Here is a 15,641-nt window from a genome sequence, read left to right as displayed (position 1 = left end):
TATATTTTTAAGGATGCATGTGACCTAGACACCCAACTATTTCCCAACAAACAGGAAGCTCTGCTCTGTTCATGTGGGATAGATAGAGACAAATCTGGGAACACAGCACTGAGCCAAAGGTTATAGTAAAACTCCGGAATTACTGTCTGTTTGCATTTTGGACCATTACATTGCTGGGGTTTATAATTTTATCAATTAGTTAAGGCACCCATTTTAATAGTTAATTTTTTATGTTCATTTTTGTTATTAATTCTCCGTCTTATACACTGAAGTCAGATGTAGTCGGCAGTGTTTCCTCTTGGGGGGATTTTGTTGGGGTTTTCTTCGTGGCACAGCCTAGAATCAGCTTTCATAAGCGTCCGTGGTCGCTCAAAGAGAAAATACAACAGCCCCAGGCTATGGTTAACACACAGCTGTGGGCTCCGTCTAGAGCCGATTTTCAAACTCTCTGCAGCCTTAGTTATTTCTGGTCTCACTTTTCCTGTGATGTGTGGAGAGAGGCAAACCACAGTATGCTGAGCGGCTTGCCCTCCTGGCCCCTCACCTGGCCCTCCAGATCTCACACCATGTTGTTCTACTCCCATGGCCCCTTTGTGGCCCCTAAGCACTTCTGCCCTTGAGCTGAATGCTAGCTGGGATCAATATTATGACCTGATACTTCTGGTTTTGTTTGGTTGATCTAGTACGCTTTTTCCTTCTTCTGTGTCTAACTTGACTGAATTGCTTTATTTCATATATGTCCCTTATAAATATGTATAGTCAAGTTTGTCTTCTGACCTGATTCTAGAGTCACTTCCTTTAAACCGGTGATTTATGTCATTTACATTACTTGGTATAAATGAAATAGGCAGTTTAACTATATTACTAAATTTCATTAGTCTACAATTTTCAATGTTTTATTTTTATTTTCTCTTTCTTACTCTAGGTCTGTTATGGTGTGTGTGTGTGTGTATATATATATGTCATATATTTATATAGTAAGTATATATTTTATGTACATGTAAAATATACCTGTGCATATTTTATATAATATATACAACATATTTTAATACATAATGAATTATAATAGTATTAATAACATATCAAATACACTTGTGTGTGTGTGTGTGTGTGTGTGTCTGGTTTTCTCTGTGACACAAGAACCACCACCCACCCAGGAACACAGTAACAAATTCGCAAGTCGGCTAAGATCCCCCCTCTCCCTCCAAGCCATAGCCAATACCTGGCTCTTCAACATCTCTCTCAAATCTGTCATCTCCTCTTCAGTCTCTGCCTTATGCCAGATTCTTTTTAATTCTTTTAAGATTTTATTGATTTATCTGACAGAGAGAGAGAACACAAGCAGGGGGAGTGGCAGCGGGAGAGGGAGAAGAAAGCTCCCCACTGAGCAAGGATCCTGATGCCAGGCTTGATCCCAGGACCCCGGATCATGCCCTGTGTCACCCAGGCACCTCACCTTATGCCAGATCCTTAACGCTTCTCACCTGGGTCATCACAGGTCGTCCTAACCGGCTCATCTCCTGTCCTCATCCAGCATCAACACGGTCTTTGTGCAGCTTATAAAGAATGCTGTCTAAAACCACACCGTCCAATACGGTAGGCAAGTTTGCACAAAATTAAAAATGCAATTCCTCAGATGCCCCAGCCACATTTCAAATTTTTAATAGGGTCTCACTGCTGCTGCCCTGGACACCTCCACTGTAGAACACTGGCAAGGCTGCCATAAGTTCCTTTGCACAGCACGGTTCTAGAACCAAATCTGTGTCATTTCCCTTTAGGAAAGTCTTCAGTAGCTCCGATGGTTTGCAAAACGCAGTTCAAATTCCTCACCATAGCCCTCAAGGCTCTTCCCAACATGGCCCTGCCTATATTCTGAGCTGGCTCCTGCCCATTTTTTCTCTCATGTCCTGATGCTCACCACTGCCTCAGCCAAGTGCTGCCCCTTCCCCGGGCGTTGTCTCTCCAGCGTCCTTCCGTCCTTCCCATCCCGGCTCCCACAGCCCCTGGGCCAGCTCTGCTCTGAACTAGACTTATGAGATGATCTGTCTTCCCCATCACATAGAAACTCCCAAGAAGAGATTCTGCCTTTTATGACTTAGATTCCCCATAGGAAGCATATTACCGGCACGCAGAGGTTCTCAAAACAAACCTTCCTTAAATGAACAAACAGGTAATCACATGAATGGAGGCCAAGGAGCATGAGTGGCACTCGAGCGTTCAGGGAGCAGTAAAGGGACTGGTTAATAACAGAGCCTGGGAGGTGGGCCGATTACACCTTGCGGCGGGTTTCAGTCCACACTGATGATCAAACTGGATGGATTCTGGGCTTTGAAGTCATGCACAATTGCAAAGAGCAAGTTCAGTTTCCTTTGGGAGCTGCCGAACATTAAATTAACCTTTTTAATCCTTGAAAAGAAGCACAAACGCCGTCTGCACACTTTGTGGGCTCTGCAGCTGCCTGGGGTGGAGGGGGCGAACGCCAGGCTTTGGAGCATTAAAGAGAAAGCTATTAGAGCCGCGTATTTTTTAAAAGAGAGAAAGCGTACAAAGACGAATTACGAGAAGCCCCCGAAATTACAAGTGTGGGTTACAGTAATTGCTAAATTACAGAGTTCCAGCTTTATTAGACACACACCCCCTCGGCTTCCACAGATTTCTAGGGCTGTCTTGAGCTGACAAAAGCCAAAAAGCTCTGTGGGAGATGTGGCAGGGAGCTGAGTGGGGCTAATGGGAGCCCCTCTTGTGGGCGAGGCTGGGACGCAGAGATCTGGTCCAGGACCAGGCAGTTTCTGCTTCCTAGTGGTGAATTCCTTTGGTGGGTCAATGCACCATGCGCTGGGGTCTGGAGGGAGAACAGGGGTGTTCATGTTTTCCTACTATGTGGAAGCAGATGTGGCCTGTGGCCAGTTGATTTGGAAGTCCTGAGCTGTCTCCCAGGGTCTGTGAGGGGGCCGGTGTCAGCGGAGAAAGCCCATCATCACTTTCTCCAATCACAGCAGTAACGTCTGAGCTTCAAAGATATGTTCTGCCATCTTTGAGAACTACCACCCGTCTCTGCACACCAAGGCCCACCTGTTCAACAGCATTCCCCCTCCATACACCTGCCCCCTGCCACGCCAGCCACATACGAGCACACTCTGCCTACCTTTTACATAGACACACACATTAACTTTATCATGCTGTCATCCTCTCCCAGTCACTAAAGGGAAAGGCCTCATCTTACTCTGGAAGCCAGCGGTGAAACGGATCTAATGAATGCAGCAGCCAAGCCTAGAGCCGGCTCAGCTGCATATACTGGGTGAGCTCAGCCCCTCCCGCTCCCGGCCTGAAAGAAGGGCCATATTCTTTTTCCAGGAGAAATATCTTTATTTTGCACACTCCTGGTTTTTTTTTTTTTTTACACATAACATTTGGGGTAAATAAAAAATTACATGCAAAGCAGCAGGAAAATGTGACCCATAATCAGGAGAAAAGTTGTCGGTAGAAGTAGACCCAGAGATGGCTGAGAGGTTAGAATTACCAGACAAGGGCTTCATGATAAAGATGTTAAAAGATCTAGTGGGGAAGGTGGGCAGCAGGAGTGAACAGGCCTGGGCAGCAGACTGGGCCCCAGAAGGGGCTGCAAACAGCTCACTTTCTCCTCGCCTGTCCGTTCGACCCTCCACCTTCTGGCTGCTTTTCATTCCCCCCCCTTTTTTTTTTTAAGATTTTATTTTTGGGTAATCTCTATGCCCAACGTGTGGCTCGAATTCACAATCCTGAGATCAAGAGTCGCATGCTCCACTGACTGAGCCGGGCCGGTGCCCCCGCTTTTCATTCCTTTTGACTCCAGGGCAGAGAAGCAAGTTAAGGCCATCATGTCAGCTTCAGCATGTTGGTGATAATGTTGGTGACGGTGGTGACGGTGATGATGGTTATCTTCATCTGCTTGGGAAGATATGAGAAAATACCACGGACTGGGTGACTTAAACAATAGAAATTTATTCCTTACACTTCTGGAGACTGGGAAGCCCAAGATCAAGGTGCTGACAGATTCTGCTCCTGGTAAGAGGGCTTCTGTGGTGGCTTGTGGGCAGCTGCCTTCTCACTGCTCCAATGGCCTCTCTTCAGTGTGCACACAGGCAGAGAGAGAGCTATCTTGTCCCTTCTCGTAAAGCACGAATCACATCCTGAAGAAACCTAGTCACCTGCCAAGGGTCCCACCTCCAACTTCCATCACATTGGGGGTAGGCTCCGACAAGTGAATTTGGGGGGGACACCGATTGCAGTCCCAAACCAGGGGGCTCTCTCGACCCCGTGTGCTTCCCTGTATCCTGTGCTATGGGGCACGCGTGCTTGCTGGTGTGCTCACCTGTACGCACGCAGACACACGCTCCCTGCTCTGAGACCACAGGCAGCCCGGCGCGGTGACATCGAATACGGCTGTGTTCCAGCCCCACTCCTCCCAGGGCGGGTGGCAGCAGAGGAAGGGCTGCCCAAAGCAGCTCCCAGAGTGCAGGGCCCCCAGAGGAGGAACCCTGGGAGCAGGCCTCCACCACCGCCCCGCTGCACGAGCTGCCTCCTCATCGGGACAGTGGCGCTCGCAGCCCCTGATGGGCCTTCTCCAAAGGCACCACGGGAGTGGGGATCTCTGTAAACCCTGAAGGGCTGGACAAAGAGCAGGGCCCCCTGCTACAGGGAAGGACTTTTCTCTCCGCTACAGATCCCCTGCTGCCCGGGGGAGCTGGAGCTCCAGACAGGACCGTGAGGAGGAGGGGTGGGGAAAGGCAGAGGATGGGGAACAGGAGGGGAGGGGGACTTCCCGCAGGATTCTGACCTGCCCCAGAGCCAGAGCGGGGATCCAGTGCTCCCTTGGGTTAATCTGGTTGCAAATCCCGAGACTCAGCAACGCCCCCTTGAGGCCATGTCCGAAAAGCCCACAGCTGACCGTCTGGGAGGCACTGCTGGTCCCACCCCCAGCCAGCGCTCCAAGCCCCAGTTGCAGCAGGCCCGAGGGCACAGTGTTCGCTTCCCCTGGCAGAGCCCCCCCGGCAGCCCCGAGGCCCCCTTCTCCAGCAGGAGACGCAGAGACGCACCCTCTGTCATGCTAGAACATGTTGGAACCATATCTTCCGCCATGAGACCAGCCTGTCCCAGACCCAGTGGGCCTGAGACACAGACAGCCTTTTTTTACATACTTATTTTTAAGATTGTGGTAAAATAGAACATAAAATTTACCATTTTAACCTTTTTTAAGTGCACAGTTCGCAGGCGTTCACATTCACACTGTGTACGGCCGCCATCGCGTCCACCTCCAGAACGTTCTCTTTGCCCAAACTGAAGCTCTGGTCCCATAAACACTCCCTCCCAACCCAACTCCTGACATGCAAAGATGTTCTGAGGACCATGTGTCCAGGAGCCACCCAGCCAGAGGCACCACCTGGGGCCACGCCTCCCCCAGCCCCCTCAAAGTGCTCTGGGCAGGCTGCAGAGGCCAGGTCTGAGCTGTGCCCACCCCAACCTGGCCGGTGAGGCTGCCCCTGGGGTCTCCCGAGTGCTCCAGCTCCAGACTGAGCTCTGCCTGCGTGGGTCCTCGACGCGTCCCCAATGTGGTCCCTCCATGTGGCTGTTTCCTTCAGGGGACTTGAGTTTTTTCGTGGGGCAGGCTCTACTGAAGTCAGTACTCAGGGAGATGGAGGGGCCATGGCGGTTTCCACATGCCAGGACCGGCTGATCAGCCTGATGCTGTTGTCCCACATCCCTAGAGCCGGGAGGAGGGAAGAGGGAGGAGGGAGAACACAGTGGAGAGGAGGGGAGAGATGGAGAGGGAGGAGAGAGAGAAGGATAGGAGGAGGACAGGGAGGAGAGGGAGGAGGGATGAGGGGGAGGAGGGAGAGGAGAGGAGAGAGCTGGGAGAGGAGGAAGGAGGGGGAAGATGGGACGGAAGGAGAAGGGGGAGGAGAGGGAGGAGGGAAAAGGGAGGAAGAAGAGAAGGGGGGAGGGGGAGGAGGGCATTGTGGAAAACAGGCAGCCGTTCCCTGCCAGTGACACTCTCCAAGTAATTAGTTTTTAAATCAGGCAGACGGTTCAAGACCCACTCACTCTGGGCAGCTTTAATTATTCATACTCCCTCTTTATTCTCATTATTTACAGCCGTCCTCGCTGACGGGAAGGAAGATGCTTTCTCCCTGGGCTCCGGGCATCCATTCAGCCGCTCTCTTCTATCGGGATCCTCCACTCGGCCGGGAAACTCAGGGCTCTCCACAGAACCGCGGGGGGCTGGCCAGGGACCCCTACATGGGGGACTTTGGGAATCAGGTGTCCCTGGAGGAGCCCTGCTGCCCTGGGGGGGTGGGACGCCAGGCAGGGGTGCAGCGGGAGAGTGGCTGGGGCTCACCCAGATGGGAGAAAGGAGGGTGGTGAGGCCAGCCTTGCAGGGGTGCAGGGAGGAATTTGGCTTGGGGCAGAATCAGCCCCCCCGCTCCCACGCCCTCTTCCACTTCCAGCCTCTTGGCCTCCTGATCCCCTCCAACTCCATGCTCCCCCGGAGGAAGGAGGCCCCGTCTGATGTCTACCCCATCACGGGCCGGGTCCCCCATTATCCAACCTTTCAGGCCTGGAACTTCTCCCTCGGCACATAAACCACAGTGACCGATGATCACAAGGCTGTTTGGGCCTTCCTGTCCCTCCCAAAGCTGAGGGACTGATCAGGGTCATCTCAGACCACGAGTGATCCAGGGCAGGGCCCAGGGGCCATTGCCTCCTACCCTCCCTCCCCAACCCACCCTCTCTGGCCTCTGGGGCGTCCTCAGTATATGATCGGTGAGAGGTGACCTGCCAGGGTCTCCCTGGCGGACTCAGTAGGGAGACGCCCAGCTGCCTACTTGAATCTACGTGGAAAAGGGGCTCAGAAATGAGCATTTTCAGTAACAGGGTCAAAGCCGTGCTCTGTGCATGAGCCCTGAACTCCATGATACCCTGATGGCCGGTGTGTTCGACTTCACGAGGATGCTCTGCCCTCCCACCAAACGGCCAAACAGCAGTAACGAGAGCCTCGTGGGAAACGGGCAGGAGGGGGAAGGACGTGTCCACACGATCCTGGGGCCCCTCCTGGCTCTGGGTCGACACAGAGGTTGACAGCATGGGCTTCAGAGCCGTTTCCAGCAGGTTCCTGCCACTGGGGACCTCTTCCATCTCTGAGGAGGACAGGGACGGCTCGCACCCCTCCAGCCCTCCCGGTGCAGCCCACAGACGGGGGTGAACCCGTAGCCATCCACAATAAGGCAGGTGTACGGGATGGACTAATGTACTGCCATGAAAATCTTGTTCTCCAAGAAAACATAACGAGGTAGGAAAACCCTGATAGTGAAAACACGGGTTACACAGGGTGTGCTCGGTCTGAGCTCAGTTTCGGAAAGACAAACACAACGAAGTTTGCCGATGCGTTTATTTGTTTATTTATTTATTTATTTTTGCTGATGTGTTTAAAAGCACTTCTTTACCTCCTATCCATTAGCTGGTGGACTGGCAACGGGGGATTTCTGTGTTCGCTGTTAGGGTGGTTGTTTTCTGGCTTTTGTCTATTTTTCACACTTTCTACAGGGAGCAGGTAGGGCCAATATTATCAGAGAAAAGCCGGCACGTCTTACTTTCTGGAAAAGGCCAGTGCCCTCGGAGTGCAGGCAGGACGGGGGTCTGCAGCCCGCCTGGGTCGGCAGAGGGGACCATAGCAAGGACAGGCTCTGGGATCTGGGCTCCTCACAGCGACAGCCCCATGTGCTGGCGTTAGGCCCGCGTCCCTGACACGGCTGTCTCTGCTTCCCCGGGCCCCTCCTGACTGTGGTTGGGGCCGTGCACACACCTGCAAGTGTTCTAGACGCCAAGGCAGGAAATGCATCTGGTCTGCTCAGCGAGTCCCAGTTTCCACCATCCGGGACACCAGAGCTGGGCCCGACCTACTTGGAGCCTGTCCCCCTTCTCCTTCCTCGGGGGGAGGTGTGGGGGCGAGCGGGGAGAAAGGGGAAGGAGAGGGCCGGGGACAGAGGGCTCCTGCCTGGACAAGGCAGCCCGATCTGGGAAGGATCCGGCCACCTGCTAGGGGTGAGTGGGAGCTGGGGACCCCTGTAGGGTGGTCCCCAAGACAGGATGCCTCCAAACCCCTCAGCTGTTCACACTGGGGCCTGGCCAGACGTCGGCATGGCACCCACTCTCCCTCCTGCCCCCCACTTCTTCGCAGTGCCCCTGAAACCAAATCAAGCAGGACACAAAGCAAAGCAGAGGAACCACCCTGCCCCCAGAGTTGGTGCCAGGCAGGACGGTGGGCTTTTTAGTTCCTTGTGGGGTATTTTTTTTTTTCTGGCATTTCCCACATTCCACATCGTCTACTTGGTCTATGCCATGTTTAGCAATGAGGGGGGCACATCCCTAAATACAGATCCAAAAGGAGACCCCTTAGTCAGCTGACTTCCATTTGGTTTCTCTCCTGGTGGGGGCCACCCGCATGGATCCCTCTGGGTGCAAGGACACACACAAGGCAGGGTCTGGAAAAGCACCCCCCCCCCCCAAAAAAAAAACTGCCCCTTCCCTGAATCATTCTCCTGGCTTGGTCAAACCCTGTAGCCCAGAGCAGGGAAGGCAGCAGCATAGGACACCTGGTCACAGCCCCTGGGGACATCCCACCCCCACAGGTGCTCAGAGCCAGTCTGACGCTCTGGCTGGGACTTGGAAGCCCCTGCTCACCCCCAGGATGTCTTGGCAACAGCCCAACTCCTTAAGAGCCCCTTAGGCGGAGAAGTCCAAGACCAAGACCCCGAATGGTGGGAGGGGCAGGGTGCTGTGGGGTCTCCATAGGGTGAGCAACTTGTCCAGGTAGACTGGGACAGCTGGTCACCCGGATCTAGAGCAGGGGATCTGCTTGCTTGCGTGGGAGAGCCCCCCTCGCCATGGCATTCCTGGGCTGCCCTTGGAGGAAAGTGCGGGTGGGCTGGGCAGAGCCCGTGTCCTGGTCCCTGTCAGGCTGGTGAGGGAGGGACCAGCAGCGCCAGGGACGGGGAGCTGGTCAGACCCGGTAAGCCAGCCCCTGGGGGGGAGAAGCCAGATTCTGGAACGGAGATCAAGGCTTGGAGAGGGCGTTGGGCCCTGCGGGAGGGTCAGGCCCAAGAGAGCAGCTACGGACATGGGTGTCCAGCTGGGGTGAAGATGGGGGTGGTTTCAGCCTGGAGGAGGGCGGGAAGGGGGAGATTCAGGGTCAAGGTCAAGAGCAGTCGCTGAGAGAGCTGGGAAGAGCCTGAGATGATGGTCCCGCAACCCCCACCCTGGTCTGCTTGTCCTCCTCCGTGCCCCCAGCAGGGGTTGGCAGCGCCTGACAGACCCCAGAATCCAGAAGCACGTGGTTCACGAGGCCTCTGCCAACTGATTCATTTGCACATGAAACCCACTGACCTTCTGCAGAACAAGCCAACCTTGAACCCACATCTGAGCCCTGCTGCAGGGCCCTTTGCAGCCACCTTGACCCTGGGGCCCAGCGACGGAGTGGGTACTGGATGCCCTGGGTTGAAGAGGACCTGCCTAACCACCCCCCCCCCATTCATGTCCTCAGACAGAACCTCAGAATTCGGCCTTATTTGGAGACGGGGTCTTTGCAGATGGAACTGAGGAGACGAACCCATCCTGAAGAGGGGCCCCGCATCCAACAGGGGTGCCTTCCGAGAGATCCGTTTCTCGTCTGCGAGGAAAGGTGCAGGCCGGGGACAGGACACCCAGCCTCTGGAACCAGGACAGAATGGATTTCCGCCGTTTGAGGCCGCCCGGCTCATGGTGCCGTGTTATGCCCAGAAAAGGACTCCCGCCCCGAACACCCCCCGGCAGGGGGAGGGGGTGTCGTGCGGAGAGATGCGCCCACAGCAGCCTCCGGAACCTCTCCCTCTCCTCGGGGCCACATTCTCCAGGAACAAGTCGCTGATAGGGAATTACTGTCAAATTCTGACCAGTTCCTACGGTTCGATCTGATAGGACGAAACTGAACTAGAGAAACTTTATTTCCGACAATACAGGACGGAAGCGGCTTGCGGCGCCTCGCGGTGGGAAACCCTTCCCAGCCTCCTCATCCATCAGAAAAGCTTTGCCCTTGGCTTTCCACGTACCCACGGGCTTCTGACCTCCCCGACACCGGCTCCCCCCGTCACGCGGTTGAGCAGCCCCCGGCAAGCACTGCCTGGCCGGCTTTCTCCCGCGGGGAACCGCGCCTCTGGGTCAGGAAGAGCAGCACGTGCCCCCCGCCGCAGGTTTGCGTTTGGACATTTATTTCAGGAAATACAGTCTCAACACTTTGTTATTTATACAAAAAGACGAATTTCTCAGGAGGCACATAGCAAAAGGCCACTGTGGAAACAGGTGCCGGTGAAACACCATTTGCCGAGATCTGGCTACAGAGAAGGAAAGCGAGTCCGGCCCGCCCGAGGCTGCCCCCCGCCGCCGCCGCCGCAGGTGGAGGTTTCCTTCGCAGTCTTGGTTTTGGCAAAAACGTGGCAAGTCGGCAAGTAAACGGTTTCGCTAAGGGGTCCTTCCTGTCTTAGATGGGGACGGACACACAATGCAAGGACATCGTACACACGCACGCACACACATGTACGCATACACGGCGCGTGCACACCCCTCTCCCCCCCCCGCCCCCCCCCCAGGTCTGTCTGCATCCCCTCCCCACCTCTGCAGGAAGCCAGCCTGGGCTGCAGCCTGATGAGGGCCCAGCACACCTGCCTCCTGACCTCTCCCTCTTTGGGGGGGAGGGGGTTAGTCTTTACGATGGGCTCTGGGGTGCGGGAGCCCAGGCATATTTAGGGTGACAAAAGCTCCCGGGGTCAAGGTGTCAGCGAAGCCTGGCCCAGGAGAGCTGAATGGGTGTACCCGGGGTGGAGCATCTTAGGCCAGAGATATCTAGACAGACAGACAGAAACACTCTCGCAGTCACGCAGGGCGGTGCAGGCAGGCGCTGGGGTCACCTGGGCCGCTCTGAACAGCCCAGCCCCAGCCCACACAGCCCCCTCCTTCCCACACGGTCCCCTCCTCTTCCCTCACTTCCTCCACCCAGTTTCACCTGCTGGGACCTTCCCCCAAACCACGGGGCGGGGCTGGAGTGGGGGGCATCTTTTCCTTCCCTTGCACGCTCAATCAAATCCCGGGGGGTGGGGGGGCGATGGAGAGATGAAGACACACCTCCCTCTCTCCGATGTGTCCCCAGTGCCCGTGGCGGGGACAGCGGGGGAGAGAAGGCGGGCTCGTGGACGGCTGAGATAAAGGCACTTTCTGCTGCAAGACGGGCTCGCGGGCGGGCGGGCACTGACGGGCCTCCCCACGTCTAAGCAATTGGCAACTTGCATCTCATGGAATTAACTAGTCTCCCCTGGGGCGGGGGGCAAGGGGGGAGGAGGTCTGAGTTACGGCCTGGGCCGTGTAGGGAGGAGCGGGCAGGAAGGGGCTCCAGGCCAGCCAGGCCAGCGCCCCCCCCTCCCCAGGCCTGCCTTGCTCAGAGGCTGGGGCCTGGCGCTAGGCCTGCGGCCCCTCTCCTGCCCCAGGACCCGGTCCAGGCCCCGCACTGAGCGGCTAAGGACGCACGCACGCAGGAGGGCGCACGTGACCTTGTTACTGGGCGGCGTGTGAAGGGGGCGGAGAACGACGGCAAGTGGAAGAAATTATATAAAATAAAACGGGGCACGTGGGCGGGCCTGGGGGCGGTGCTGGAAAGGGCTGGGAAGGGGCGGGTCCCGGGGGCAGGGCAGGTCTACATCTCCTGGGCTTCCGGCCCCTTCTCCTCCACGCCGTTGGCCATGGCGTTGCTGCCCTCGTGCAGACGCTTCACGCGGTAGGCTTCGAAGTGGATGCTGCTGGTGATGTCCTTGATGTTCTGCATGTGCGTCCTGGGGGGACATGGGGGGCACGGGAGCTGACCCCATGGGGCCAGAGCCAGGACTCCCGCTGCCTGCTCCCCCTGCACCCCATCCCTCCTGCCTGGCTTTCAGGGGGTCCCCCAGGAGGGCTTGTAAAGCCCAGCAAGTGGGCCAGGCTGGGGTACGGCAGGGGGTGTGGGGGGCAGTTTCCACAGTGACCCGGACCCTCTCGGAACACCTATGTTCTAACGTACGCGCCCCCTTCTCTCCGTACCAAGCCTGTGGCCAGTCCAAGGGTAGGGGCTGGGTGCACACTCAGAGGGGACAGCGCTCGAATGTCCTTGCTGCCACCAAGAAGCACCAGGCCAGGGGCCAGCAGCTGACCACCGGTCCTGGGGCTACGCCCTGAGCTGGAGTGGACAGAACCAGTCCTGTGCCCAGGTGCTCCCTCTCTCGCAGCCCAGCAGGAGACTCGGAAGGGCCTGGTGGGTGTCTTGGGCAGTGAGGCTGTCCAACACCGTGGGGTCACTCCCAGAAGCCACAGCCCCCCCACCCCCCTGCCAGGGATGGCCTTGTCCCTCCACTTAATGCCTAGAATGCACGCAGCTGCTAACAGAGAAGCCAGGAACTCCTGGTGCCGCGGCAGGGGCCCCCGCTGTCTCATTTCCTGCCCTGACCGAGCCACACGGCACCCTCTCTGACGGCTTAAGGACGGCCACTCCCTCTCTGAGCTCAAGGAAAACTACGGGAAAGCCTCAGCTAGGTCAAGGTGGTGGGGTCAGCAGACACTGGGATGGGAGGGGACACTGTCTCCCTACCCGGCACGAGAGACCCCCTGGGGGCCCAGGCTGCAGGGATTTGAGAACCCAGCCCCTTCCTACCCCGGGGGCCTTCACACAGATTCAGAAAGATTTTAACTTCCTGCTTCATTTCCACGGAGGCAACGGCCTTCCGAGGTCCTCCCGGGCTACCGTCCAGCACCTCTGGCCGCTCCCCCGCTCCCATACTCCTGACTTAGGGCCCTCTCAGGGCCTTCGGGGGGCCAAGACCAACACCCCACAGCCCTCTCTCACCTGATGAGGAGGTCCCGAAGGTACGCAAACTCACAGTGGGTGGTGTTCTCAACTGAGGAGACAGAAAGAGCTTCAAGGTCAATCGAAGCCCCTCCCCCGCCCTGCCTCTCCCCTCCCCCCAGTAGTTCAGGGGCCACGAAAAGCCTGGGTGGGTGGGCTGGTGGGGTGGGAGTCCCCACCCCACAGGGGAGCACTGGGGCCCCACAGGCACCCAAAACTACAAGGCAGGCCTGGCCAGCTGCCCGCCCCCCAGAGGGCTCCCGTCCAGCAGGGCCACGACACAGGAACCCGGCCGCTGCTCCTCACTGGGAGCCGGGGGAGGGGCTCTGCTGAGAAGAGCAGCTCGTCCCAGGACACCCTGAAAACGAGGGGGGGGTGGCTACAGAACAAGGCAGGGACCGAAGGTGGCATTTAGAGAACCTGGGCCCTGCTGGGCCTTCTCCCACGCTCGTCACCACTGACGCTGAGCTCGGGAACCCTGCGCTGCCCGGCTACACCCCGACGCCCAAAGCACGGGCTGCAGGACAGCGGTCAGCTCTGCAGACGTGGGAGGACGGGACAGGACGGGGCCCCCAGATGCCCCCAGGTCCCCCCGAGAGGCAGTGTCCCTGGGCCCCCTAGAGCTCTGCTGCATGACTTTTGTGTGTCATCAAATCTTCATGCACCCAGCACACCACTACGGCTCCAGGACTGTGGTCTTGGGGCATCGGGGCTCAGAGCGCAGGGAATGGGCCTGTCTCCCCCATCGCCCCAGGAAGCTGCGGAGAAAAAGCCCAAGAGCCCCAGTGTCTCCACCTTGCCAAGCCCTACAACTTCCTTCCAGCGCCTGCTTGCCCGCCACACCCCGGCCCTCCTCCCACACCCACCGGCTCGGGGCTGTGCCCACACTAGAATCTTCTGCCGATAGACTCACACACGGCATTGCTACGAACGTGAAGCGGAGAGAGCTGGCGGGAAGAAGGGAGCCCCGCGGCTGGGAGTGTGTGCGTGTGGCTGCTGCTTCTCCTGGCCTCTCTGACCCTCAGTTTCCTCCTCTGTAAGGTGGGACTCAAACGCCACCCACCTCCGATGAGCTAAGCACGTGCTCTCTCACACCCCACCCTCCTCCTGAACACGCCAGGCAGTTTCCGAGCATGGGTGAACCGTCTCAGGACGGCGAAAACCAGGATCAAAGAAACAGGACCAGGGACTGGGAGGCAAGGAGGAGGACAAAGCGCGCGTTACCCAGGCTCGCCAGGGAGAAGCACAGAGCAGCCCGTCCTCGGGTCAGTTCGAGCGGGCAAGGCCCGGGAGAGGAAGAGCCGCCAGCGTGCAGGGTCCAGCTGCGCGGACAGGGGGCAGAAATCTCCAGGGTGCTCACAAAGGCTGCAGGAGACCCGCCATCTCGCAACCGTCCCTATAGGGGCCATGGGGCTGTGTCTCACCCCACGGTGAGCCTGCGGGCCAGAGTCAGCCACCAGGGGGCAGCAGAGACGTGTCCAGCCCCAGGCTGTCCCCAACCCAGTCCAGTCTGGCGTCCCCACGTCCCCATGGGCCCTTCTGATCCCACTCTTCTCCACCCTCCAGAATGGGCGCCTGCGCCAACAGTTCCTAAACAGCACACAGTAGAGCCCAGGCAGGACGCGCCCAGGGAAAGCCTGGGGAGACTCCACAGGCAGACGGCCCGCGTGGACGGGAGCTGAGCAGCCGCAGAGACACCCCTAGAGGAGGGGAGGGCTGCGGAAGTGCAGATCCAGGAGACGCTGGAAAATGTGGACCGTTGCACACCTCCCCCAGGCTTCAGCAGGGCAGAGGCAAACCCTTGGGTGCTACAGCCTGGACCTCTCTGCAGGAGGGCGCAGGGTCAGCTGCAGGGGTGAGGGTGGGAGAGGGCGTTAAGCACGCAGTGGGATAATGGATGTAAAACGTGTCGCTATACGGTGTCACGATGATCCCTTCCTTAAGGGCATTTGTCCCAAAAGTTTCAGAAGTCTGAGATAGTCTGTCATTTTACTGAGGTCCTGATACACAGCACCCATCCTAAGGATAGTGAAGATGAAGACTGAGGCCTGGGGGATTGAGGGACTCGCCCGGTGTCACGGGGGTGGGGGGCGGGAGGCTGGGGCACGGCGGCTGGTGAGCGCCTTCCAGACCTGTCCACGCCGGGCCCTCAGCCACGGGAGCAGACAACGTGGACCTTCGAACCTGGACCTTCGAACCTGTCCGTTCTGGCTCCTCTGTTCTACCGAGGGAGACGGACAGAGCGGAGGGTGAAGCAGCGCCCAGGGCAGCCCGCCTCGGGTGCCACCACCCAAAGGGGGTTCAACTGTGTCCCCCAAACCATGTCCAACGGCTGACGCCCTCGGTACCTGTGAACGGGGGCTATTTGGAGAGTTTTTTGAAGATGTAATTAAGGTAAAGACCCTAAGAGGGGATCACCGTGGACTTCAGGGGAAGCTAAGCCAATGACAGGCAGAGGAACAGAAAGACATAGTCCGAAGGCTGAGCGGGGACCGCGGACCGCCTAAGGGTCACGGAGGATGTCTGAAAGCCACCAGGACAGGGGCCTGGAACACGTTCTCCCTCAGGGTCTCTGAAAGGAACCAGCCGTGCTGATGCCTTGACTTCTGGCCTCCAGAACCAGGAAAAGACATTTCTGTTCCAAGCCACCCAGTCTCAGCTCATCGTTACAGCAGCCGCAGGACACCAAGATGTGGGGTCCTGGGAA

The 15,641-nt window shown here is 57.5% G+C and overlaps 1 protein-coding gene across 6 annotated transcripts in view; it reads right to left on the bottom strand.

Annotated features, from left to right (window-relative positions):
- Positions 1 to 10,259: 10,259 nt before the first annotated feature.
- The window catches only part of SEPTIN9 (septin 9), a 147,555-nt gene continuing 142,173 nt past the window's right edge, over positions 10,260 to 15,641 (bottom strand). For all 6 annotated transcript variants that reach the window (XM_045985287.1, XM_045985289.1, XM_045985288.1 and 3 more), the window contains 2 exons: positions 12,935 to 12,986; positions 10,260 to 11,891 (listed from right to left, as the gene is read on the bottom strand). In XM_045985287.1, coding sequence (XP_045841243.1) covers positions 11,756 to 11,891; positions 12,935 to 12,986 — 188 coding nt within the window. In that variant the 3' untranslated portion in view covers positions 10,260 to 11,755. The remainder of the gene's footprint in view (positions 11,892 to 12,934; positions 12,987 to 15,641) is intronic.

The sequence above is a fragment of the Meles meles genome, chromosome 18, assembly GCF_922984935.1.
Source record: "Meles meles chromosome 18, mMelMel3.1 paternal haplotype, whole genome shotgun sequence".
Classification (NCBI taxonomy): Eukaryota; Metazoa; Chordata; class Mammalia; order Carnivora; family Mustelidae; genus Meles; species Meles meles.
The sequence above is the reverse complement of the archived record's forward strand: the minus strand, read 5'-3'. Positions and strand labels throughout refer to the sequence as shown.